The following is a 26,571-nucleotide window of genomic DNA, read 5'->3' as shown; positions in this document are numbered from 1 at the left end:
TCGCGTTGTCCCTGGGCTCCATCCCCAGGCACTAGCACAGGCGGGCTGGTGCAGAACGTGCTGAAGGCTTAGGAGTGCGTGGCACACATCGAGCCCACCAGGCTCAGCTACATTTGTGATGGTAGACTGGCTTGAAAAGCAATCTGCAGCTAGAAAAACAAGTATTTTCTTGTTTACCAGGGCATTATGATCTGTTTTGCAAGTCAACAGCAATGAGCATTGCGCTTCAACTCACAGATGAGAAAAAAACATTTCAGGCAGAGATTAACAGTCGCTGCAGAAGATGCAAATATTTTAACACTGCAAACTACTACTAAGGGCAGGTACTTTTCTTTGTCAGTTGCTAGACAATTTAAGAGACACATTTCATTTATTCTCACAACTCTTTTGGAAGACATGGTGCTTTCGGATTACTTTCTTTTTTAATGTGCGCATTGGGGACTCTACATCTTATTAAAAATGAGATTGCAATGACTCTAGTACATCAAAGGACTGAATCGGCACAATGCTATAGAGTAGCCAAAGACATAATGTAGGCTAAATGTAAATATGTAAAATGGAAACAACTAAATAATACAAATCAGCAACATCAATTTCTGTGTTGTTTGTCTCCCTGCCAGACTAATTTCAAAGGGTTGAGATTTTTATTAAAAGAAGAAGAATGAAAAGAGTCACAATTCTGCTTCAAAGCTGTTCCAAATTGGCTGTTTTGCCCCCATCTTTCCTCTCCAGGTTACAGTGCCTCCTTCAAGTCTAAGCAAAGATCTGGCCGAAGATGGCTTTTGCAAGTGCAGTGAGTATCCAACTACCCTGCTGTATAATCTCCATTTTTTCTCTCCCCTCACTTTGCTTTCATCAGTTTTCTGCCTCTCTTGAGCCAACAGTGCCGTCCCACTGCAGCACTAACACAAAACCTTCTTCCTTACCTCTTTCCAAGCTGAGAATTTTGCACTTTGTTATGCATTTAAAGCTGCCAAACCAACAGTGTTTCGAGTGATCTGACAGAAATAGCACTCTCACCGCCTGCCATTTTAATATCTGAAGTTGTCAGGAGACTGTGAGCTGCTGTTTTGTGAGGAGTTTGTTACTCAATGGATCATTTCTATAAGTCTTTGCTGTGCCACACACTTTTTCTGCATGTGGACACATTTCAGGCAGTCTGAAATCTGCTGTGTTTCACCCGTATAAAATGGAACATACTGGGGATTTGCAACTGCATCTGGTGGAGATGGGCAAGTTTATGCTTTCATGAGCCATTTCTCAATGTAAATTTACCTGCTGTCCCATTGCAGGTCACCCAGCCTGGCGAGACCAGCCTGGATTCCTACAGGAATGACAGCGTGGTGCTGTCCCTGTATGGAAACCTGGTGAACGACACAGACTTCATGTGTGACAGGAGGCAGGTCAGACAGTTTGCTCAAGCTTTCCTGCCAGTGTTTTTCTGGGTCATCTTCTCTGTGGGCACAGTGGGAAACGCCTTGGTCGTGCTTGTCTATTGCAAATACTGCTTCAGGAGGAGCATGATGGATTGGTACCTGCTGCACCTGGCCATTGCGGACCTGCTTCTCCTCTTCACCCTTCCTTTCTGGGCCAAGGCTGCCTCAGATGGCTGGATCTTCAAGAATTTCATGTGCAAAGTTGTCAACAGCATGTATAAGATCAACTTCTACAGCTGCAGCCTGTTTCTAACCTGCATCAGCTTTGACAGGTACATCACTGTTGTCCAGGCGACGAAAGCTAAAGCTTCTAAGCGAAGGCGGCTCCTGCGCAGCAAACTCATGTGCCTGGCTGTTTGGCTGACATCTGTGAGCCTGTGCATCCCAGAAATCATGTACAGCCAAAGCACGCAGGTGGGTGATGTAACAGTTTGCAAAATTACCTACCCGCCAAATGTCAGTGTGTTTTTCAGAGTTACTGTCCTGGCTTTGAAAGTCACAATTGGATTCTTCCTCCCCCTCCTTGTCATGGTTATTTGTTATGCTCTTATCATCAAGACCCTCCTGCAAGCCAAAAGATCTCAAAAGCAGAAGTCTCTGAAGATCATCATCATGATCATCACCGCTTTCCTTCTCTCTCAGTTCCCGTACAATATTGTTTTGCTGGTCAAAGCCATCAGAACCTACACCAAGGTGGCATACAGCTGCCAGGCTGCGGACCAGCTGGACATCGGGCTGCAGGTCACCCAGAGCATCGCCTTCCTCCACAGCTGCCTCAACCCCTTCCTCTATGTCTTTGCTGGGGAGCGGTTCAGGAGGGTGCTGGGCAGGATGATGCAAAGTGGTGGCTGCTGCCGGAGCTGGGGACAAGAGCAGTTCTCCTCTGCCTGCGACAGCCAGGACCACAGCTCAAACTGGTCCTTCGCCATGCTGGGCAGCCGGCGGGTAAGGAGCTCCCTGACCCTCAGCACCCACCTGGCCTCTATCATTATGCCCCCTCCTTGCCAAGACCTCTTGTAACTTAGTCCCCCTCAATCTGCTCCAGAGGAGCACCGAATTATCTGGAAACCCAAAGACTATCCCAGAGGAGTGGGGACGGCTGGGCGCTCCTCATGTGCCCCATCCTCACCGTGAAAGACCCAACCGGCATTTGCTGGCTGAAAGGGAAACCTTTGGCACAGGGCAGCAAAATGGACCCATATGTGTTGTAAGCAGAACTGACAGATGATAAAAGCTATTTTTGCGACAGCTGTAAACACCCATCCTATCTGCAGCTCAGACCACAATGCGAAACAACAAACCTCACAGGGAGGAGATGAGCCCAGCTACGACAGCAACAGAGGAGGATAAAGTAAGTTGAGCCGCTGTTTTGTGCATAGGAAGCAGCAGGAGGGGGTTCAGCCCTCATTTTCTGACCAGCTGTGATCTCCTACAGAGGTTGCCGGGCTCAGGAGCCCCGCTCACACCATCTCTGCTGTAAAGGACAACTGTTCAGCTCCTACACTGGTTCATTGCAGCAGACAAATGCTGCTGTCTGTTTTGCTGCACGGGTGGTTCGTGTTGAAAAGGAAAGCAATTCTTTCTTGTTCACAAAATGATCATTACAGAATTAGATTGATCTTTCTCCTCTCTTTTAGCTGTGTGATGCAAGGTGAAATTTGGTGTTATTTGTTTCAACTCTTATTTTGCTACTGGTGTTTTTTGTGGTCCCTGCAACAAGTTGCATCTCACAATAAAAATTTATGTGCTTCAGAGACGCTGACTTGTTTGTCCTGGAGATATTTGCCATACCATGGTGTGCAGCCATTGTAAAACAGGCTGCAAAAACAAAACCCATGGTTCAACAGGCCTCTGGTTGTGTGTTGATATCTTTGCTAACGGTGAGAAAATATATTTAGCCTGGGGCCAGTAAGACAGAGAGTAATTAAGCGTCAAACCTAACATTAATGACAGTTGGGTTAGGACTTCAGTTTGGTGGAGGTAACAATTCCCAAAAGCCGCGTGCTGTAATGAGCCCCACAAGTTGTAGAGGGCTTTCAGTGTGCCGGTGTTGGTGCCGTAATGGGGCCCAGGGCCACAGGGCGCTGCGTGGCCATTCCCCTCACTCATCCCCTCCTGGGGACACGGTGTCACCCAACCGCAGCCTGCACCTCTCTGTCTTCAATGGCAAGTTGTGTGCTCGGGGGGCTTCCTTTTAAATAATCACATCTAACGTGGTAAATATTTCTTGCAGGAAGAAAGTGGTTTTGTTGCGCATTAATCATTAAGGTGTGTCAATAAACATGAGCTCTCTGTGCAAGGTTTGGCTCTACTTTTTTCACTAATAACGTATGTCTGAGCAGATGGGGTTCTAGTTTCATATACATTTATTCAGATTTTTAATTTTTTTTTTTTACTTTTTCATTTGGAAAAAAAATGGTGAAAGATGTATGTATTTTTTACTACATGTGTAAGAAGGGTTTGGCAGGGTGTTGCAAATTTTGTTGAGCTCAATGTGAATGGAAGCTGAAATTCTGTTAAATAAAGGCACTGCCACATACACATCCTTCCCAGGTTTGGATCCTCATGCATAATCTGTTTCCAATGACAGGATTTACCCCTCCCAAGAAATGCCTGAAGAAAACCTTGCTAACAGGGTTTACTACACGTGTTTAAGCCCTGGGGTGCGGAAGCTGCAGCTGAGGACCCCACAGGCACCCAAGCGGCTTTCGGCTCCTGAGGCAAAGGGTGGGGTGCAGTTTTGGGGGGAGGACAGGCTTCTCAGGGTGTGGGAGGAGGAAGAACGCTGCTTCTCCACAGCAGCTGAGCCCCACCACCCCTTCCCAGGGATGGGGGCGAGGGTCCTCCTACCGAGGGGTCCTCCCAGCCCCAAAAAAGCCCTTGAGCCATGCAAACAAACAAGTGTGCAAACCTTAGCTGCTGCCAACCCGCCATCCTGCCTGGTGGCCTCGAGCTCCTCTCTACTGCACAGCCCCAGGAACTTGAATTTCGGGGCCTTCTCGATGAAGGTAAAGCTCCTGTGCTCTGTGAAATGTGGTGGGAAATTTTCATGCTTGGTTGACAAATGAAACTGTTGAGGGAGGTGAAACGGTGATGAACTTTCAGCAGTTTGGGGCAGCAGGGTCATCCCCAGGTCAGGCACGTCCCGCTCTGAGTCAGGCTGCTCCCCAATGTTTTGCCGGGGGCAGCGGGGAACGAGCCCTCCCCCAGAGAATATTTTCCCTCATGGGGTCTGTCCTGCTAGGACTGCCTGTGGTCCAGCAGCTGCTGGTAGCTTCCCAGGCTGCTGTTATTCACCCAAACTCATGAGGGAGCTGCCTTCCTAAGGACCCTCTGGCTGCAGCCTCATCCCTGGCAGGGTCCCTTGCTGCTGGCCACTTGGTCATGGAGGTGTCTCCTGCCATTGTCCCCTTCTCCATCTGTCAGGAATCTCTGTCCTCCAACAGCACATCTCCTTGTGGCCAGGCCTTCCCAGGGCTCTTCTGTCCATCTGCCCCGAGGTTTTAGCTGAATTTATCCCACCAAAATCCTTCTCATGCCTCCCTAGGGTGTCTCCAACCTTTATCTGATGCTCTCTTCTGGAAGGGGAGGTTCCCCAAAGAGGAGGGGTACTGCCCTGCCCCACAGCCCCCTCATCCCTCACACGGGATGCTGCCTGCATCTTCACAGAATCACAGAATGTCAGGGATTGGAAGGGACCTCAAAAGATCATCTAGTCCAATCCCCCTGCCAGAGCAGGAACACCTAGATGAGGCTACACAGGAATGTGCCTAGGTGCATTTTGAATGTCTCCAAAGAAGGATCTTACCCACAGATCCAGCAGGATGGTCACCGAGAAGTTGTTAGAAGCCTTGGGAGAGATTTGAGATCTTCCATAGATCTTTTCTCCTCTCTTTAAGGCCATTTTTTCCCAGATGTTCCCAGTTTTCAGTTGCGGTCTCCTCTGCTGTCCTTTTTCTTTGAAGGAGCATCTTGGCTTGTCTCTGCCGTAAGTGTTGCACTGTCACCCTGAAACCTTTCGTTTTGAATCCTAGTCCCCATTTCAGAGTTCTCAGAGCCAGAAGGGTGCCAGAACCCTGGATTTAATCAAGGTGGAACCAGGCCTGACCTACCTCCTGGCCTAGCACGCCCAAACTATGCAAGAGCTGGGTGTCATGCCGTAGTGCGGATGGCCACAGCAGTAGATTTGGGTTGCTGTCAGTTCCCTACAGTAAACAGCTTGGAGGTATCTGCGACTGAGGTGCAGGCAGTCACGTAGCATGGTACCATCCCGCTTGTGGTACAAAGAGAGGAAGCTGGGTGAGTGAATGAGAAACTTTCACTCTCTGCAGACAAACCCGCCCTGCTGGTGCCTGCTCCTGCCTGAAACACAGACATGGTTTATAGAAGCGCCTCTTCCAGAGAGCAGGAAAATGACAGAAAGGTGTGAGAGAAGGGTGATGGGTGCTGCAAACATCACTGAAGTCCATGGAGATAAAGCAGCCTAAAATCAGAACCATCAGTCCGAGTTCAGTCTGTGCAAACCTGCCAAGTATGATCTGGATCAATTCTCCATCCTTTAACTGACCAGATGCTGTAGTCCCAGCAGTGCCAGGTGCTGTTTTTTCCAGGCCTCCTGGGTCATTTATGTTTTGAAACCTTATATTTCAGAGCATCCCTGTGCCATCTCAAAGGCTAACGGATAGGATACTGCTCTTCTGTGGCAGCTTTATGTGGTCCGCACAGCAGAATGTTGTACTGGGTGCACCAAGGCCAATTCTTGGGGCAAGGAACAGGTGGGTTAAGACCCTAAGTAAGGCAGTGCTAGTTCTGGGAGAGCCTTGTTCCTAGCACCAATGAAGGGAGGAGATATTGTACAGCATGGCTAAACATGTACACCAAGGCTTTTAACATCTATAGCCTCCCCTGCAGCGTTGTTGTACAGCAAGGTATGGTCACTTACATATGTATTGCAGGTCCCCTGTAGCACAGGCCAGGCTTCAATGGAGACTCTGTCCCAGCAAGAAGCCTCTCTGGGTGGAGAGGGGACGGGAAGCGCCACAGCCTCCACCTCAGCAGGAAACTCCCAAGCGGAAACAGAAATAACGTGTAAAAGAAGCAATGACTGGTTATGATGGGGCCTGTTGTCCTCTTGCCCACATTCGGTTGGCCCCAGCAGTTCAGACCAGCCGACATGTTTACCACATGCCCCGGCGCTGGGACTGTAGATGCAAACTCAGAGGTGACGTGTCAAGAGCATCTGCAACTCAGTTATACAACATAACCCAGGTGTGTAGACCTGGCCCAGAGCTGGGGAACACCAGATGGGAACCCTAAGCTGAAGGACAATGCTTGCTGGTATGATGGATGACGGGAGACTCAGGCTTGACATGAGGAAGAAATTTTTTACTGTGAGGGTGGAGAAACACTGGCCCAGGTTGCCCAGAGAGGTGGTAGATGCCCCATCCCTGGAGACATTCAAGGCCAGGCTGGACGGGGCTCTGAGCAACCTGACCTAGTGGAAGATGTCCCTGCTCGTGGCAGAGGGGTTGGACTAGATGAGCTTTGACGGTCTCTTCCATCCCAAACCATTCTATGATTCTATGATGACAGTGAGTGCAATTGCTGACCTTGGGGCAGCTTTGTTTTTAGCTAGAAGGGGACGCAAAGGCGGTGGAAGGTGTTTCTCTGCCCTTGCTGGGGGAGGCCCCGCTGCTCCGTACCACCAGGACACGCTGATATTTCTTCTGTCCTGGTGGCTGCCTCGCTTAGTGCTTATTTAAGGATCCCGGATCACAGCTGTTGCTCTGTTGTACTGTAGAGACATGGCCTTTCTCCACCTTATTTTTGTAAAATTTTTTTCTGCTTAGAAGTAGATAATAAAAACATCTGATTTATCTTCCAGAAAAAGCTATCTCTACAAGGCAGAAAAGGGACACAGATTTTCAACAATATATAATTTTATTTTTTTAATTCCTGAGGTTAAGAAAGGAAAAAAAAAGCATCAGGAAACATTCCAGTACACAACCGTCTACATCTCTATGACTGTAGTGACGCTGGCATACATAAATCTCTTTTTCCTCCATCTGGAGCACGAAGTTTCGTGTGAATGGGGTTTGCAATTCTTTGGCAGTTAAGACCAAAAGATGCTTCTGAAAAAGTTACAATCTCAGTGATGGAGCATAATTAAAACTATAGTGCAATTTCAGTTTTTTAAAAAAGGAGCAAAGTCAGTCCTTTGTAGCTTTGCTATGTTGTAACATGGTACACTCTCGTGCAATACATCTCTGTGATTTCTCATAAAGCAATATTAAGTAACACTGAGTAAAGGAACACTGTCATCTTATTAAAACAACTACATTCTTTCCTTTGCATAGACCTCTGCATAGTAAAGAATATTACCCTCCATTGTTTCAGCACCCAGGGAAAACAACTGCTTTTGCTGACCACAATGTATACTCTGTCCCACAAGTGTGACATCCCCTTCAATGAATTTAATTATCAATTTTAAATATTTCTGTTCTCTTAATTGCATTCCTGTGGATTATAAAAGGCTCAATTCAACAAATCACCTGAGCATCTGCAAATAAACAGATTTATCAGCGTCCCTGGCACAGCTCACATAAACAAGTGCTTCATCAGCAGAGGTATAAGGTGCTTGAATGAAGTCTTGCACAAACCTACACATGTGTTAAGTCCTTTATCATGTTTCCATGGCTTCAGGAATAAACCATCTGGGACATTTAAACAAAAAGTCGGTACTAATGTCAGGTTCTTCACTATCTTCACTGCACAGCCTCTGAGGTGGAAAGGACACCCTCTTCTAGCTGACGGGATAAGATTCTTGTTCTTGAACAGCTGCTTTGAACTGTTGGACTCCTGTCTACTTTTTGAACCTTACCAGTTTGACTAGTTCATCTTTTGAAACTTTTCCTCCTTCTTAAATACTCTCCTTGGTTAGAAGCAAACTTTTACTTTTAATCTCTAAACTACAGATTCTGGCTCCCACTCTTAGTCCTCTTTCAGAGAGCAAAAAAGCCATAAAACTACTCCCATGGGGCAAGAAAACCTGAAGAAAAGATACCATAAAGACTCAAATGCCACAGTAGAAACAATCCAGTGCTTTTATCCCCCTCCTCCCAAACATATGCTTCAGCCAGACTCAGGACTGTCTACATGGAAGACTTGCAGGGAAACATCTGGCTTACTAGATGGAGCCAATTACTTCAAGAGTTACATAAACAGTGGCTTAAAAATATTTGCCACAGGATGAAAAAATGCTAAGAACTGGGAAGCAGAGAGGAAATCCAGAGGCAAGTCTGTCAAATAATTTTGCATGGAGATATTTCAAATACTTCCGAGCAGAGTTGTCATATTTTGGCCTAAGACACTTGACAGTGTCCCTTTACCTTACATTTGGCATTTTAAGCAAGTATCCTAGTAAGATTAGTATTCTAAACCAGCAAAATGCTTTTTTTTTAAAAAAAACCCACACACCTAAAAGCTTAAAGGAAAACTGCAGCAGACTTCACTAACAGCTCAGTAAAATTGCATAGCATATGGTACACCATACTCTAATTTTTCAGCAATAAATAATCATTTTTGCTTAATTAAATATAAAACATAGCTTCAATACTGAAATAAGCCACAAATCGTGAACTGATCAGTGTGCCATTTCTTGCCAGTTTATTGCCAGCTTCAGTCTCTTGTCCATCTCATTTTCCTGCCCACAGCCAGGTAAGGGTTTAACCATTGCAGCCTGTTCCCTTGGGAGGGGCAGCAACCAGCTCGCACCTCCCACCCACCCTCTGCCTGGCCAGGGCTGGGGAGGGCACCACCAGGATGTGGAAGAGGCATCTGAGGGGAAGGGAAAGCTACCGGTGAGTCAGACACCTAAAATGTAGGTGCTCCATGAAAGACAGTCATTCTTTCACCATTTTTTTCAAGATCACTGTATTTACATAGTGTTATCTACTGGAATTAATGATTAGCAACCTTTAGCTTTATCTGCAGTATTCTTTTCTTTCATAAAATCAGAAATTTCCCTCTACCTCAGCTGTAACTAAGTAAATGTCCAACACTCGTCTTTTGATCTCCATCTTTCAAACAACCAGCCTTTTGGTGTAGGGACATCCCTTACGGGTAATGGATCAAACCAGCAACATATAGACACCAGCTGGACTCTCTTGACTTCCTTCCCCAGTTGAGCTGATCTCTCCAGTTCCCTGCCCTTTTTTTTTTTTTACAAGTTTGCCCCTTTCCCCTCCCCAAGTAATTTGCTTGAGCTTGTGCTTGCCCTTTTTTCTTCTTTCCCCTCATGTTTTATCTTCCGTCTCCCTCCATGACCCCTGTATACCAGCTAGAGCTGCCACCAAGAGTCTACATGGTTCCTAGCAGGCCGTGCTAGTTTTCTACCAACTGCTGCACTAACGCCTTCCAGGTCTGAGGTTTTGTGGGAGAACAACAACGTAAGAAATCAGACACACCTAAATGATGGGGAGGGCTGATTGGGAGAAAGAGCTTTTCTCTTTTCTCCCTGCCAAATGTTTTGCCTTTCCATCAGAAGACAGGATTTTTAAACACAAAAATCTGCTTTCAGATATGTTAACGAAAAGTTGAAATTCTATAAAGAAAGCAGACAGTTTGCATGGAAATTTTGTATAAGCGAGAACCCAGTCTTCCCCTAAAAGGCAGCTCCATCCCTAAATCCGAGATGGAAAGTTAGCAGCTGGCTGGGGCAACTCCAAGGGTTAGGAAAGGGAGAGCATACACTGACACTGGGTGGAGAGCTCACCAGGGCTGCATATACATTTGGTTTTGGATGGACGTTTTGAGACAGATTCCAACATTACCGCTACCTTCAGCATGGCGTAGCGAGAGAGATGCTGCTGACCTCAGAAACGGTGCTCTCCTGCCAACGCTGATGACTTAAGGTGCTAAGGCAGGAAAAAGGAATTCTCCTCTTCCTCATATCATGCAGTGAGTAAGACTTTATTCTGCAAAAGATACTCCTGATCCTTCCACTGGTACTCACCACAAGAGCTGATTTCAGTGGACCAGGTTACGGAGTACAGTGAGCTAAAGTGAAAGGACTTGCTGCTTCGTGTTGTATTATTTTGTAATGGGTACTCAGCACCGAAGCGTGTGTAAAAGCCACTTAAGACTTACCAAATCTTAGCCCAAAATGTAAAAAACCCCTATGTTTGCTGTTTATAAAACTTGGAAAAGATAAAAAATTCTAGATGGATTACAATATACGCCTGTGAAGATTGAAATATTGCATAGTTGTTGTTCTGACTGTAAGAGCAGTAGAGCAGAACAGAAATGGTTATGTTTACTCCGCAGTGAACAGGTCAACAAAAATATGCATTATTCTTTAAATTTCCTTTTGAAGGATATTTTTGGAAGAAAAGTAATTCAGTTTTCAGTAGAGAACTTCAGTTTGCATTTAGACACCCCCACAGTTATTTATCTCCCCACTGAAAAAGATTTGGTTATTATTGACCTGTTAAATCAAACGACATGGCTTTTCAGCAACCTGTACACAGTACAGAACCATTAGTGTTCCTAAAAAGGCTTCTGGTATTTAGTGTATACATGTTCTCTAAGTGCATTATAACTATTGCATAGTTTCAAAGTCTTCAAACACAGTGGTAATCATAGTGCTTACATGTACATAAATAATAGCATTTCTTAAAATGTAATTAAAAATAGCACAGTATAGTCAAGGCTATGGAAGATCGCTTCCATCATAAATGACAGGTCGCTCGACAGCCAAGTGATAGAACACTCTTTTTGAGATAAACCTGTGAAGGAAAAAAAAGAGAACAAGATGACCACGTGAGCTGAAGTCAACTAGACAGGAAACCTTACAAGTGTATTTAGTCTTTCAGTTTATACTTGGGCAAAAAAACTGACTGTTGTTAAAAGAAGTATGCCCCTGCAAGGGCTGTCAGGTCTGTTTTTAATAAGATGACAATCCTGACTAAGCTCTCTTGGAAAGAGTCACAAATGGCTCATTTACTTCTGTTTAACTTCCCAGAGGTTGAGATAGAAGAGAGGAATTCTGCTATGGGGCGAGAAAAAAACCCAAACAGGAACAAGAACCAAAACTCAGACAGAAGATCTTTTGGCAACCTGGGACCAATTTCTCATACTTACTTCTGAATGACAGAATAATGGTACCTCTGATCAGTTCCACAGCCTGTAAAACCAAGCTTATTTCACCTTTTACACTCAGCTAGGACCTACCTGGAGAACGTATTGTCAAATATCAGTGTGTATATTCCAGGGTTTCTGACTTTCACCTGTCCTCTGATAGTTTCCTTATGAGAGTTGCAGCGGGTCATAGGAATAAGAACCTGGAATTCAGTACAAATCAAAATGAAACTTAGTATTTGCCCCATAAATTGACATTTACCATCAGAAAAAATATTTAGACTGGAGCTATCTTGAAACTCCCAAAGTGCATATGTGCCTGCAAAACTATTTGTTTTCACAGATTAGCATTAAAAATTCACCCAAACTAAAATCTCACTTTGATAAACTAAAATCTCACAGTTTTCCTTTGATAAACTCTTTACATCACTAAGCTGTGGCTACAAATCTCTTTTAGAGATAGAATCAAATCCTGATCTTTTTAATGTTAATCTAAGCAAGTTTACTAACATCAGCAGAGCTACATTAAATCTATACAAATATATACAAGAGCGGGATTTAGCTAAACATGTCTTTTAATATAAACTTTTATACTGCCTGTATTATAAAATATCTCAGCAAATCTTGTTTATCTAAGCTCAGCAAAAGTGTGTGTAACTGTCTATCTTGCTGTAAAACCCTCGCAGAGACAGTTGTCAGAACAGCAGCTGATGTAGATCAAGGACAACCCTAAAAAACCCAAAGTTATATCAACTAGATATATCAAGATGGAAACAACATTCACTCTTCATTCAGTTTTCAGATTAAGATTTTACAAGGAGTTAGTAACTGCAGAGTGAATTAACACGTCATATAAATGTCTTATTCCTCCAGTGAAATCACAGCCTTAAAGTTCCCCCTACCACAACGGGTTAAGCCAACAGCTGCCTTCTCTTCATTAGAATTTTGCAATTAGCTGAGTAACTTAGATTCACTTACTCCCTAATCCTCATTAAATATGGACAGTGCATATAAAAGCTGGTACCTTGGGCACTGGCAAAGCAATTTTGTACACCATCAAGACACTTAAATATATGCCTCACTGTAAGAAATGCAGGTAACCTTGTCAATTTATCTGTCTCCTTGTGGCTTCTGCTTAAGAGCCCGTCAAGATCAGCCCTAAGCACCTTACAAATTAAGTAATATCAATGAGGGAAAAAATAAGAATTTTGCAGGCTCTTAGATGCGACCAACAGAAGCTACAGCGCTTTTCAATTCAACTTTTGCAGGCAACATTAAATAATTCAGGATGTACTACAAGCTCTAAGGCAGTAAGGAAACAAACATCTTACTTTGCACTGATCCAGTGGTGTGTCTTCTGATTCTTGGTAGACAACGCTGAAGGATATGCTTTTAGGGTCTGATGAAAAGATCCAGCTAATTGTTAGGCCCATCTCTGTAATGGTGATGGGAATGATACTGTAGGTGCTGGATTTAATGAACAGCTCCCTGTTGCTTTCCCCAAAATTTAAGATCTCTTCCACTGTAAGGGGTAATTTGATCCTTTGAGGGAGAAAAAGACAATAACTTTAAGAGATCCAATCTGATTACTCAGACAGAAACAATAATCATAGCTTTTTATTTTCCATATACCATGTTTCCCTGAAAATAAGACCTCCCCCAAAAATAAGCCCTAGCATGATTTTTCAGGATTTTTGAGGATGCTTGAAATACAAGCTCTACTGCAAAAATAAGCCCTAGTTACAGTACATAAAAAGTCAATTTAAATAGTGTCCAGGTAACTATAAATGTAGTAAAAAAGTAAACTCTTTTGGAGCAAAAATTAATATAAGACCCTGTCGTATTTTCAGGGAAACAGGGTATTTGAGGCAGACTCCACAGCAACTTGAGGACAGGCCCACAAGATTCAGGAAAATTCAGCCTTGGATGAAGGCAAAAACCACAGAAAAGATGACAGATATCAAGTGCTTTCACTGCTCTAGCAGATGTGGATATTGTTCACTTACTTATTTTATTTGACTAGAAAAATCTAGTGCTTGAATAAAGCTTTTTAGAGTTACTATGATTAAAAAAAAAAAAAGAGTCTACTGCCCTCTACTGTTCTTTTTAAACAAAAATTTAAACAAAAATAGTTATCCAATTTATTCACTTCTCTTGATATCATTTGTATAGGAAATAGGGATCAGGGGTACAGAGGGGACAGACGGATGCAATGTGAACAACAGCTCTATCTAGATCCTCTGAAGCACCTAATGCTGCTACAGCTTGGTCTGTTTTACCCAAGAAAGCTGCATAAAAGCTGACTTAAAGTACTTCCAATTAAAAAGGAAGTTCTTAGCACCTAGATGATCCTGTGTTCTGAAGCATTGTGTTATGTTACCTCATTCTGATATGTATTTCAGTCTGCAAACAGCGTAGCCCTTAAACAGGGGAAGGAGAATGCTGTTTGCTTTCTTCAGGGGAAACCTGTAATTTCTAAGAGCTGTGGATCTCACCTATATTACCCTAACTGCAATTCATCATATCACTCCTTAGGTGAAATAAATTGTTTTCAAATCAACAAGCTCACATTAAATCACAGTACTGCAATTTGTTTGTCAGAAGCTATCAAAAATCAACACATTTACCAGAAGATATCACACAGTCACCACGATGATTTGATGTTCTAGAGTAATAGGCAAGTTCAATTTCCAGCCATGACTACACAGTGGTTAGGGACCACAGCTGATTTATTATTATAACCATGGTACTCTGGTCCAAAAGTAAGCTTTATATTAAGTTTTGCTTACCTTGTTACTTTTCCCTCTTAGCTGCAGCAACTGCTGAGGTGTCTCAGGTGATTTTTGATTTTAATAAACTAACAATCACTGTTGGTTTTGCCCTACAGCCTAGCTGTGATTTTAGTTATGGCTTCATTTACCTGGTTCTCGGAAGAGCAGTGGCAGGGCTGAAACATGGACTAATTTATCTCCCTGTAGTCAAAAGTTTAAAACCTTCCTCATAACTAAGCAAAAATATCAAAGCTAGGCTTAAGGGGAGAGTGAGCAAAGAGGAATTTCTCCAAGTCACAGGCATTTTCATACGTTAGATTCCCTTCTTGGCTGTGCATGTGACATGCTGTATGGTTACTGCATGTAACTATTAATTTCAGAGAAGGATACACACAGAGAATTGCGTACACACGGTTCACAGAGGTTGAGCAGAGGCTCAACTGAACATTTTATGCTATGGCATATATCAACCAGAGCAGGCAAGGCAGTTTCTATGAGGTCACCAATAAATAATAGAGACATGCTCCAAAAGGCCATGAATTCCCTCCCTGTGACAAAGGTCTTGACGAGCACAGCACTCTCTGACCTTCCCTTGCTGTTTCTTCCAGAGAATACTACCACTACACAGCCTTCTCTCTAACCCCACTTCCTGTTCACAGCACCTCCTGCAATAAGAACAGGAAGGAAGGTTTTCTGATGTGATGTGGACCCAAATCTTTCCTTCTTATTCCCCACTTGCGCTAAAGTTTTGCAGGACTGAAGAGAGAGGACCTGGCTCGTTTCTGCTGCTCTACACAGTTGAGCTATCCTCTCTGCTCCTCCTCAGACCAAACTCTACCGTGGGACACAAGATAACAGCTCTTCCCGGAGTCTGCAAGACTTGTGCTCACATGGCTGGTATCTGAGCTCAGCCTTTGCTCTTTCAGCCTGGTAGTACTGAAACTGTTCTGCTTACATGATTTCTCCTGACTTCAACAAGGATATCTCAGCATCTTGAGCAACTTGCCACTCTTCCGACTCATCAAAGGTTGAAGAATTACATGTGCTGTTTCTAGGACAAGGAAAAAAAAAGGAAAGCCATTATTCTCTGAGCAGTATGTGGTCAAACAGCATCTGCATGCTGATGCCTTCCTGAAACAGAAACATTTTGATAAACCATGATACCAAATTCTATAATTCTTATTTTGCATATTCTAGTGACAAAACTGGGTAAAACTGCAGTCATGTTCAGCTAACCATGGTGTACAAATGTAAAAATGTCCCTGTACTGGTTTCATGAGCTAAGAGGAATACATATGTCCAGAACATCTATCCAACCGTCTTAAGATAAATTCTGTATTGAGATGCCACCATGTGGTGGTGGAAATCTTGAAAGAGGGCAGACACAAAAAACAACAGCCTGGACTTGTCCCTTGAACAAAGCTTACCCAAGGATATGACATTTGTCCTGGATTTCATCTGTGAGGTGTTTTACAAACACATTATCCAGTTCCTTACTCTGACAATGGTACACAAAACATATTTTATTGCTGTAGAATCACTACCATGTATCTTCTTTCCGTACAAGAAATAACTGGATGATTCAAACACAAATATGCTGAAGCAGCTGTTACAGGGTGACAAAGCAGGATGCCTCCTCCCCACCATGATGTGTCCAGGAGAGCAGAGGAAGTAGATGGGACACACCTGTCATCCACTCCTTACCTCAAAAAGGGTGCATGCTCGGGGCAAACACTGGAGTAGCACCAGCTATGAATTACAGGGCTGGGACACAGAGAGAAGAATGAGTTTGAGGGTCAGTAAACAAACGCTGACAGTTTTCAAGTAAGTTAGAGCATCTCTAACTGACACTTTGCTTCTCTGCATCTCAGCATGTTGATAACTGAGACAATTAGGCTGCCATTCCCAGAAAAAAATGCCAAGGATTCTTAGATACAGAGAACCAACTGCTGGGTTCCTTCCACAAATCAGTGGAATCTAATAAAATATAATATCCCTTATATGTCCTTCTGAAACACCAAGTGTAATAGTGTAGCAAGGGCATAATTGCTGCACATTCTGTAATTCTCAAAACCAATGCACAATTTAGCATTTTCTTTCAAATCCTACAGGACCTTGCTTTACAAGCAGCACTGCTGAATAGAAGGGCAGGAGAAAACATTTCCAGGTACCAGCACCTTCTGCTGGTCATCAGCAGCATCTGAATAAACTGTGTCAGCACCTGCAACCATGTTTGAGTTTAGAGGAGTGACACTTTTGGTTGGAAATAGGAAGAATTTACTGTTATGACTGAAAATTAAGGTGCACCTACTGTCTACATGTTTTCTGAACTCAGAAAGCACTGTGAATTCTCTTATTTCTGAGGTCCCTTAGGTAACTTTTGACGTCTTCGGAGTCATACCACTACTGTTAATAGCCTAAGGAGGCAGCTGGGACCTGCAGGAAAGACTCAAACCTGTGACTAAAAACCAAAACCTGAGCTATAACCAAACACTATCTGCCGACCGAAATGTAGGAATGACAAACTACATCTTGGTCCGTAAAGGTTAATACAACTCTGTAAATATTTAGCAAGTGATACAAATAATTTCATCGTTAACTATCTTTACACAACTAGATAAGAACTGATTCTGAAAAAAAAAAACCCAACACCGAGAAAACTAAACTATATCTTACAAAACTATATATATGTTTTGCTTGCATGGTGGCAACAGCAACAGACTTCATGCTGTGATCTGATACACTCTCCCTTCCCAGCAGCTTTAATTTCATAGCCTCGAACTCATATAGACCAAAAGAACTACAAGGCTACAAGCTTCCCAGAAGTGTCCAGCTCCATGACTTATTATATTATGCAGTGCTATTAGAGTTCTTTATTTAATCCATTAATTTCACCTTTCTTTTGGGACCCTGAAATGTAAATTAAATCCCAGGATCAAAACATTTTTCATGTTCTCCTCTAACACGTGATTTTCCATATTTGTGCTGCTGCAACTTAGCACATGGTTAGGTGGTTATCTTGCCACTTGGCTGCTCTAACCAACAAATTCACTGCCACTTTCACTATAGGCTAAGGGAACGCTAAGTCTCCTACTTTATCTCTTATGCTCAAGTGCATCACAATCACAAAGAAAATCTTCCTTGTCTTTATGATATCCCATTGAGTCCAATGGTCTAAACTGAGGTCTGGTAGCCTATGCAGAAAATATAAGAAACGCAGTTTCATGATTTAACTGGAACTCTTGTCCCCCTGACATGAGAATTTATTCTTCCATGACCTATTCACACTAGGTGGCAGCATTAAGCACGTTCCTGCAGTCCCCAGCTTATGAATATGCACCTTCTGGTGTATCATGACAAAGGGATATTTCTGTGCTCCAAGTGACAAAATCCAAAATATTTTGAGATTATTTTTTTTTAGTATTGTGATATGGAAGAGGTTTGGCAAAGGCTCTGATATGAAGACAGCTTTCATTCATCAGTTAAACGCTGCATTTGCAAGAGGTTCAGACAACAGGTTTCGAAATAAGCAATTTGGGATTACGAGGGAGCTTTTAAGTCTCCTCCCCAGCAGGAGGCAGCAAACAGATGATTATTGCAATTAACAGTACAAATACTGGCAAGCTGCTGCCCCAGATCCTAAATACTGCACAGTCTGTATGTCAGCAAGGTTACAGCTAGCTCTGTGGGTATCCCTATTTTTTTTCTAGTTGTGAGGTATTTGCTCCCAAAAATGAGCTGTTTTTTTTTTCCTTAGATATCTGTGCATTTTCTCCTTGCACTGTTTAGAGGCTATTGCAGGGAAACTGAGGGAGGATTATAGCACAGGTATAGCAGAGACAGTTTCTGGCTTGGGTTTACACCACTATTCACACCAGGGGCGCAGGTCCTTTCAGCAGAGCTGCTGCCCAGCCCTCAGTGCCCAGCCTGTTCCCCTGCAGAGGCTGCTCCATCCCAGCGCCTCCAGGGTCTCTGCAGCCAGTGGGGTTTCTGCACACAGGCGGCTTCACAACTACACAGTTACACATTCTTCAGACTGACCTGTCCAGGAGTAACAGCTAGTCTCTCAGCCCTCTCCCTGAGACAAACTCACACAGCCCGCCTCTATTTGTACCATAATTCCTAGGTTACAGAGAGCACCATCTCCTGCAGACAAACCAAGGAAGGTCATCTAGTCGTAACAGAGCTATATGTATGCAGACACAGGCAGCAGCACAGACTCACAGAATGTTAGGGATTGGAAGGGACCCCGAAAGATCATCTAGTCCAATCCCTCCCAACGGAGCAGGAACACTTAGATGAGGTTACACAGGAATGTGTCCAGGCGGGTTTTGAATGTCTCCAGAGAAGTAGACTTCACAAGCTCCCTGGGCAGCCTGTTCCAGTGCTCTATTACCCTCACTGTGAAGAAGTTTCTTCTCATATTTAAGTGGAGCCTCCTGTGTTCCGGTTTGTATCCATTACCCCTTGTCCTATCATTGGTTGTCACCGAGAAGAGCCTGGCTCCATCCTCATGACACTCACTCTTTACATATTTATAAACATGAATGAGGTCACCCCTCAGTCTCCTCTTCTCCAAGCTAAAGAGCCCCAGCTCCCTCAGCCTTTCCTCATAAGGGAGATGCTCCACTCCATCATCTTCATTGCCCTGCACTGGACTCTCTCAAGAAGTTCCCCGTCCTTCTTAAACTGGGGCAGCAGCCCTCACCATTCCTGTGCCAGAGAGGGCTTCTTTGCGCAGGCCATCAAAAAACATTTTATGCAAACACAGTTTATGAAAAAAAAAGGGGAAACAGGTTAATTTATGGTTAGGCTATGTATGGGGATATAGCGGAAGATTTGGTGAGGAGATTAGTTAAATGTAAACATGCTCAAGTGACTTGCACCTGTCTGTAGAAAAAGCACACACATCACACTAATTGTTTTACTGACCTTGTGTGCTTGATGAGTAGAACCTCTGTGTTAGATAACACAGGCCTGTGAGAAACTCTAGGCACCTTATCACTATGTCTGAGATTCCTGCTTTGTTGTGAGAAAGAGCGGGAGGCTGCGCCGGCCTGAAGCCTTGAAATACAGGCGAGCTCAGCAGGCCCAGGGATCTTCCAGCAGGGCTGAACTGACCAGCACCTGCATCCCTGCTGGTGTCACCTCTGCCTGGGAGCTCAGGTGTGGCTTCGGAGATCCCCCAGTAGAGAGGTAACTAAAATAAAACTTGCTCTTTGTAGTGGACTCGCCGTCCCTGGAGGTTTTTAAACTGAGACTGGACATGGCACTTAGTGCCATGATCTAGTAAATGGACTAGAGTTGGACCAAGGGTTGGACTCGATGATCTCTGAGGTCTTTTCCAACCCAGTCGATTCTGTGATTCTGTGATTCTGTGAATGCATTCGTGGCCTCTGGCTCTTCTTGTGACATGCTTGCACATGTGTACACAGGCTAACAAGCTGAAATAGAGCATCTGAGTTCCTGCTGATCCTGACTGCATGATAAAGGGTTACATAGTGCTGAACCTGCAATCATTTTTGGTAAATAGCTCATTAGAAGTTACACAGAAGTGATCCCAGGGTACATCATGTATGGATAAGGGCAAATTGATGTTAGGAGGATATTGGTCTCCATGGCGAGGCCACCCCTGCCCATACAGTCTGGAAAGGAGCATCTCTAGTGACTGAGGAAGCAGCAGTTGCAATGGAGTCCCTGTGAACTAGGTTGGCAGAGCAGCTCAGATGAGCCCTCCACAAATGCATGATGAAGGCTACAAAAGCAATTCTGAACACTTTCTGGTTTTAAGGAATTGAAACAGGCCTTGTTGGCAGAAAGGGCTGATTGCTGGTCCTCTGCAACTCTGGGAAATTTAATCTTTTCTGAAAGCAGATATTCTCACTAGTTTAGGGTACATATGCTACCACATACCTGTCACTTTATCATCCTCATGCCCTATTCTGCATCTGAAAATAACTGCTAAAAGCAGGTGACTGTTGCAACGTATTGTTCCTCTGTTGGACAGGAACAGTTTGAGAATATTTAGCACTTTGCTGCAGGCTTGTTTCTCTAAGACAGAGGAACTGCTACCAAATGCAATGAAGCAGAAGGGAGAACTCAATTTTAAAGAGCATTACAAGGCCTTGCAGTTCTTGTGCAAGTAGTTTTCTTTCAATAAAAGATGCTGTATGGTTCAGTCAAATTTGGTGGTGTTTTTTTCTTATTTGTAGGTACGAAATTCAAGTACTCAGAGGTACAAGCTAACTGCTCTACAGGACAGAGTCCCAGAAGCACTCCAGCAACTGCACCACAGGCTGCTACAAAGTTCTATCTGCATGGGCTAGCTCCTCTGAGTACTGCCTTCCTCTCCACCAGGATCCATCCATGAGTAAGGATACTACTTTTCTACACCAACCACTGCTCTTGAAGCTGTCTCCAAAGGCTATCAAGAGCAGTGCGGCTCACTAGGGGAGTGAGCATAGCTAGCAAACGCATCTAGAAAACTACTTGCTATAAAACTGCCTAGAAAATCTAGAAAATCTGTCAACTATTTACCTTTTATTTACCTTTTTTTTTTTTTTTTTTTAATGACATAGATAGCCTGCATGAAAGAGGAAATACAGTCCCATTAGTAAAGACATGGTGATCAGCTTTAGGCCAGGCTTAGTCATGATACTTCAGCATTTTGTTTCAAAGATACTACAGATTTTAGTTCAGCTCATTCATTTCATGAGATTTCCTGGATTATAAACATACACTACAAACTTCAACCTTCATGCTGGGTTTAATGTGTGGTTGGTTGGTTGTTTTTTGTATTTGCCACTTGGAAGAAGGTCTCCACACACACTCTAGTGTTCATCTAACATTTCTGTAATAACGCAGCATTTTCATCTGCCTCCCATCTAATATCAGGTTGATGGTCTGAATCTCTCATATGCACCTTTGTATCTTACTCCTGATAACAGATCTCATGTTGCCAGATGACTAGAGCCCCTGTCAACACAAGGGATATCATACTGCACATGGCCTCTAACACTGAGCAGTGTTTCCTTAGACACAAACTCTCACACCCTAATTCCGACACATTCTTTGAACCATGACATTTTTCCAGTCTCTTTTTCCTGGCAGCGCCTTGGCACTCTGATTCCCTCACCATGAAACTCCGGATTCCTTAATTGTTCTCCTGTCTTGTCCCTGCAGTCCCTTCTTCCCAGCTCTGGCCTTTTCACCTACCAGTGGGAGGCAAAAAGGTGCGCAGGGGGCAGCGCAGATGGGGGCAGAAAGTACGTAAAAGCTCTTGCAGAGGACAGAACAACACAGGGGTGGAGACTGGAATAGGGAAAAGAAAGCAGGGATGTTGGAGAGGAGCAGAGGCTGGGCTACATACAGCTGTGGGCTGCCTATGATGAAGGCAGAGTTGGGTCCAGCTCAAAGTCCTTTGCATTACAACTTTGAAATATCAGTTTTAACCTGTTTCAAACCACTCTTGCAATAACACTGTCACTCTGGATGTTCCTTTTCTCCCCATTAACACTCCTTCCTACCAGATCACTGCAACTCAGTGGTACCCAATCCTTACAGGCACCATTGTGTCCATGTCACGTTTTCCCCCTAGAGAACAGCTGCTTAGGCAATCCTTTTCCTTGCTACACAATCTATCTTGTTTCTCCCACAGTGAAATGGTGCAATACCCTCAAAAACAAAACTAGGAAGGACTGCGCTGTGCTATCGTGTTTGTGTGGCAAGTAAAGCTGCTATCCCAACACCGCTGAGGATGGAGAGGTGTGCTCCTGCCCTCACTCCTCTCCCTGGCTGGTTCTGCACAGAGCAGCCAATGCTGCAGACCACTTGCAGTTCCTACTTTTGGCTACGTTTGCACCCTGCTTGGCCACGTGAGTTGTAATTAGGTCAGGAAAGACTGTTATGAATCATTATGAAAGAAAGAATACAAACCAAAGCAACCACAGTGCAGACAGGCTGAGATGTCTTTTCTACCAAAAGCAGTACTAAGGTGTGAATAAAACTCTTTGTTTCCATACCAGAGTAGCGGCATTTTTTTTTTCTTTTTTTATACTTCTGCCATCTATGATATTGCTAAATTGGAAACCAGTGCACTGGTTTACCCTGGGAACTTCGACCCAGTGCTATACAATATCCCAATCTTTGTTTTAAAATATCATATGCAAATGTGAATGCTTTAGAAATAAAAGTTTAAAAATACAACACTTCAAAAGAGAACCCATTAGCCTTGAAGTAGCAGGATGTACCACAATTGCACAACTTATCTCAGCTTCTCACATTAAGATTTCAATCAGGTTGCTTCAATCTCACCTAACAGACCTGAAAGCATGAAGCGACTCCTGCTTAATCCTAACATTCAGGAAAGAGCTGCTTCGAGGTCAGAGTTATGCTGGTAGAGCATTTACCTTACCTTGCCACACACCTGTGCAGCTTATGACCAAGATGAGTTTTATTTGGTTCTCAACTGACCTGTGTCTCAAAATTTGCTGTTATGAAGTAATGTCGTTGTAATAATTTCACGTCACTTCAAGGAAAGAACTACAGGGGCAGGGTTAAGGGAAGAGAACAAGTGAAAAACAGAATAAGACTACAGTAGATACCAAAAGCGGGACAAATAGAAAATGTCCTTTAAGATAATTCGCTGCTTTGAGCACTAACTCACATTTCCAGTCCAGCAACGACTCACACCCAGAATAAGGCAAAGTTGGCATGAAAATCGCAGCCACACCCTCCGAGTAAGGCTGTAAGAAACTATGTCAACAGAGCACATCTACCACAGATCTCTCTGTCTATTTGGACCACCCAGTCTCCCTTCTCTTCCCTCTCTTGGCTGCCTGTCTCCTTCCCTTTTAGAGCTGCACCAACTAGTTCAAATCTCTGGCAAAAAACGAATAGCTAGGACAATTTTCAGCAGAATCCCAATAAAGAAGTCTGGCCTGAAAACTTACTTATTTGTACGCATTCCTCAGACACGAATCTAGCAAGCACAATCTTGCATCCTTTGTGTCTTCTGCGGACACAATATCAAAGCAAATTCTACCCCATATATTAAATTTCATGCAAAGAGAATATTATTGGGATTCCAGTGGATTATTATTTGTACTTCAAGACTACCTGAAGTCTCCACATGGAAATCAGGCCACATTTAACTGGACACTTTCAAAAAAAAGAAAGATCTAAGGCCTATGTGAAGTCAAGATGGTTCACCAGTCCAGTATGGCCAAGAAGTCTGCAGCAGTGAAACCAGTAGCTCAGAAAGTTCCTGAACTGCAGATCCTGGGAAGGTAGAAGAAAACACCCTGGGAAATTATCAGTACATGTGCTATGGGTTGCTGTCAAAGACAGGACAGAGGGTTAGCGGAACCTTTGCTCATATTCAGTACAATGGTTCTGGCATGTTTATCTTCAAACACCTGCGGTATCAAATGTGGTATTATCTGCTTGTACGCTAAGCTACACTCAGGCTTTGGGTACACATATATTCCTCACCACAGAAACAAGTGAGGAAACTTCTGTGCTCCCATAATCAACACTGCACTTTGTTTTTTCTCTTGAACACGTACCACATGTATCAGTTTCTACATGTCCCATAACACAAAACCACACAACGAACACGTGATGCTCAAGTCATCCAGAGTGTAAGAAGGCCATTCCCCTGTACCCTCCTTTGGTGGTCAGGTCAGGTGTGGTCTGCATTCTCTGCTGAGTATGGCTCAAGCTCCAAGTCTGACCACAGCACGAGTCTCCCCCTGGCTCCTAACACTAATGAACCAAGAGCAACAGAGGTTAAAACATTATTTCCTGGCTTTCATGCCTATAATCTGTGAAGAAGGGGAGATGGGCAGCCTTCACAATTTACATGGTGCAAGTAGGATGCCGCATGGGCACGCTTCACAAATTGTATTCTGATGTTAGTGGCAATCCTTCCTTCCAGCCTGAATACTTTGTGAGATAAGAGAAATCTAGCCCAATCCCAAACTGAAAAGAATGGTGACACACACTTATTTCTTTTCTCTTGGTTGTATACTTGTGATATCCCCTCTGCAGATAATGTGAATTCAAAGTAGTATTACATGACACTTTTTTCTTCTTCAAACAAACAAACAAACAAACAAGCAAACAAACGAACAAAAGAATAAACAGCCCTCATTGCAAATTGTCCCTTTGGAAAACAAAGGCAATACTAACCTCGCAAGAGCACAGTTCGTTCATGTCTGCCCAACGCATGATAAATATTAATATGCTGTCAGCTTCAACAGTATACAAAATAGGCAGCAAACACAGAACTTCTTTACCAATAAACAAAAATGTACAATTTAGAAAAGTTTTTTTCCAAGTAAACAAATCTGTAGAGTCTGCCTTCTAACTTCTTGCAAGTCACTGTGGTTTATGCTGGAAACGGGTCTGCTGAGGGCAAAAGTCTATGTATGACTTTGCAGCAGCAGGCTGGTTACTCTGTGGCTATTTTCAGTTCAGCATTTAGATTTATCACGCCTATTTTTTTCCTCAGAAGCAAGTGCAGAATTTAGGTGAAATTGCTCTTTTTTTCTTTCTTCTCAGAGATATAAAGGCTTTTGAAAGATAATCTATTATACAGAACAGAATTTTTGCAAAATATTTGAAAAAATTCAAACCATAGTAAAACAATATTTTGTATAAACAGGGATATACATTAAACTATAATACTACAATGTAGTTTGCAAAACAAGTATTCAGATATTCAGATGGCCTTAGACCCTCTTCCTTGCTAATTTATGTAGAAATACATGTAAAAAAAATGACTGAAACCTGCATTCAGTCTCATTTTCTTAAGAAAAAAAACCAAACTTGTACCAGATTTAGCTACCCAATTCTTGTTCTTTTTCTTTTCTGTAAGCTGTTATCTTAAAGTTGTACGGAATCCTACAGACACAGACCAGTTATTTCACATTCAGTTCAATGAAATCTGCCATAAAAAGAACAAATCTTTCCTTATCTTTTCCCCACCCCCTTGTTCTCTTGATATTAAGTAACGGTGAGTCTGACAGAGAGCATCGCTTAGCTTCTATTATAAGTGAAGTGTGAATGACGAGTGACTCAGTATGGCCTGTGAGCCAGTCTTAATGGTGACAACTGGCCTGGTAATAGCACAGAACTGGGACAACTCCTCTGTGCTGTGGTGCAGCAGGTGGAACTGTTTGGATTTACTAGATTTGATGCTGACTCTGCAAACAGGCCAAAATTATTTTGTGTCGGTCTACTGAACATGTGGCTGGGAACAGAAGTGTCCTTCCCTTTCTACAGAGGTTGGCTATCTCCACTGAATGGAAAAAAAACCATAACACTCCAAACAAACCCCAGAAGAGTCCCCTCTCCATGAAGTCATGTTTACTCACAGATCTGTCACGCTTTGATCCAGAGATTCTCCCTCCATCTGACTTTCATTGTGGAGAGAGTCTGATTCCTGCACTTGGCACAGCTCCTCATCAGTGATTATGTCAAATGCTGCATCATCTGGTGCTTTAGAGGCTTCACTTGCAACTGTGCCATAAAAGGATATGAAAATAAACATTATTAGCTGCTTGTTTGGAAAACAAACAAGCAAAATCCTTAAGGGGGAAGACAGGGCTGTTCCTCTACCTTTACAGAAGCATTAGGTAACTACTAGAATCAACTAAAAATCTCAGGCTGACACTCATTTAATATACAAGCAAATTTCTGTCAATAGCAATAAAATTCAAAGATGGGATCAATCCAACCCTGAAAACACTCCATGAACATGCAGGTCCTTGGAGCAGGAGGTGACCATGTGGTTTCTTGGAGAACATCTATGAACACTACTTATTTCTCCACAGCATGTAAACAATACACTAACCGAAAGCTCTCTCGGATGGTGACACAGGTGATGCCAATGATGCTGGTGATCCTTCCTGGTTGGCACTGGATCCAGAGTCATCAGTACTGTCCACAATGACTCTAGGCTTATTAAAGCAAGCTCTGCAGCAACGCTCCTTTTTTCCACCAGGCTTTGTCACCATGTAATTGTTGCAGCAGTAGTAGCAGAAAATGCGACCACACATTCTAGAAATGATTAGAAACCAAAGGTGTTAGAAAAGTACCACATAAAGGTGGATCATATCTATGTGACACAGTCTAGGGCTTTGTCATAATGGTTTTGCTCTCTGCAAAAGCATGAAAGCTACATCAGTGTCAGAATTCTTAACACAGACTGCCACTGCTTTCTG

The 26,571-nt window shown here is 43.3% G+C and overlaps 2 protein-coding genes across 7 annotated transcripts in view; one reads left to right on the top strand and one right to left on the bottom strand.

Moving 5' to 3' along the window:
- Positions 1 to 333: 333 nt before the first annotated feature.
- On the top strand, positions 334 to 6,605 carry CCR9 (C-C motif chemokine receptor 9). Its single transcript, XM_021300846.2, has 2 exons — positions 334 to 793; positions 1,293 to 6,605. The coding sequence occupies exons 1-2, from the start codon at positions 776 to 778 to the stop codon at positions 2,454 to 2,456; spliced, it is 1,182 nt and encodes a 393-aa protein (XP_021156521.2). The 5' UTR covers positions 334 to 775; the 3' UTR covers positions 2,457 to 6,605.
- A 752-nt stretch (positions 6,606 to 7,357) lies between these two features.
- FYCO1 (FYVE and coiled-coil domain autophagy adaptor 1) overlaps positions 7,358 to 26,571 on the bottom strand; it is a 48,087-nt gene continuing 28,873 nt past the window's right edge. For 5 of the 6 annotated variants that reach the window (XM_065051748.1, XM_065051752.1, XM_065051749.1 and 2 more), the window contains exons 13-18: positions 26,202 to 26,407; positions 25,723 to 25,867; positions 15,300 to 15,395; positions 12,905 to 13,115; positions 11,667 to 11,776; positions 7,358 to 11,221 (exon numbers count right to left, since the gene is read on the bottom strand). In XM_065051748.1, the coding sequence (XP_064907820.1) occupies positions 11,146 to 11,221; positions 11,667 to 11,776; positions 12,905 to 13,115; positions 15,300 to 15,395; positions 25,723 to 25,867; positions 26,202 to 26,407 (844 nt within the window). In that variant the 3' untranslated portion in view covers positions 7,358 to 11,145. Of the gene's footprint in view, positions 11,222 to 11,666; positions 11,777 to 12,904; positions 13,116 to 15,299; positions 15,396 to 16,048; positions 16,109 to 25,722; positions 25,868 to 26,201; positions 26,408 to 26,571 lie in introns of all 6 variants that reach the window. The other variant, XM_065051754.1, reaches the window with a different exon arrangement.

This window comes from Columba livia, chromosome 2 (assembly GCF_036013475.1).
Source record: "Columba livia isolate bColLiv1 breed racing homer chromosome 2, bColLiv1.pat.W.v2, whole genome shotgun sequence".
NCBI lineage: Eukaryota > Metazoa > Chordata > Aves > Columbiformes > Columbidae > Columba > Columba livia.
The sequence above is the reverse complement of the archived record's forward strand: the minus strand, read 5'-3'. Positions and strand labels throughout refer to the sequence as shown.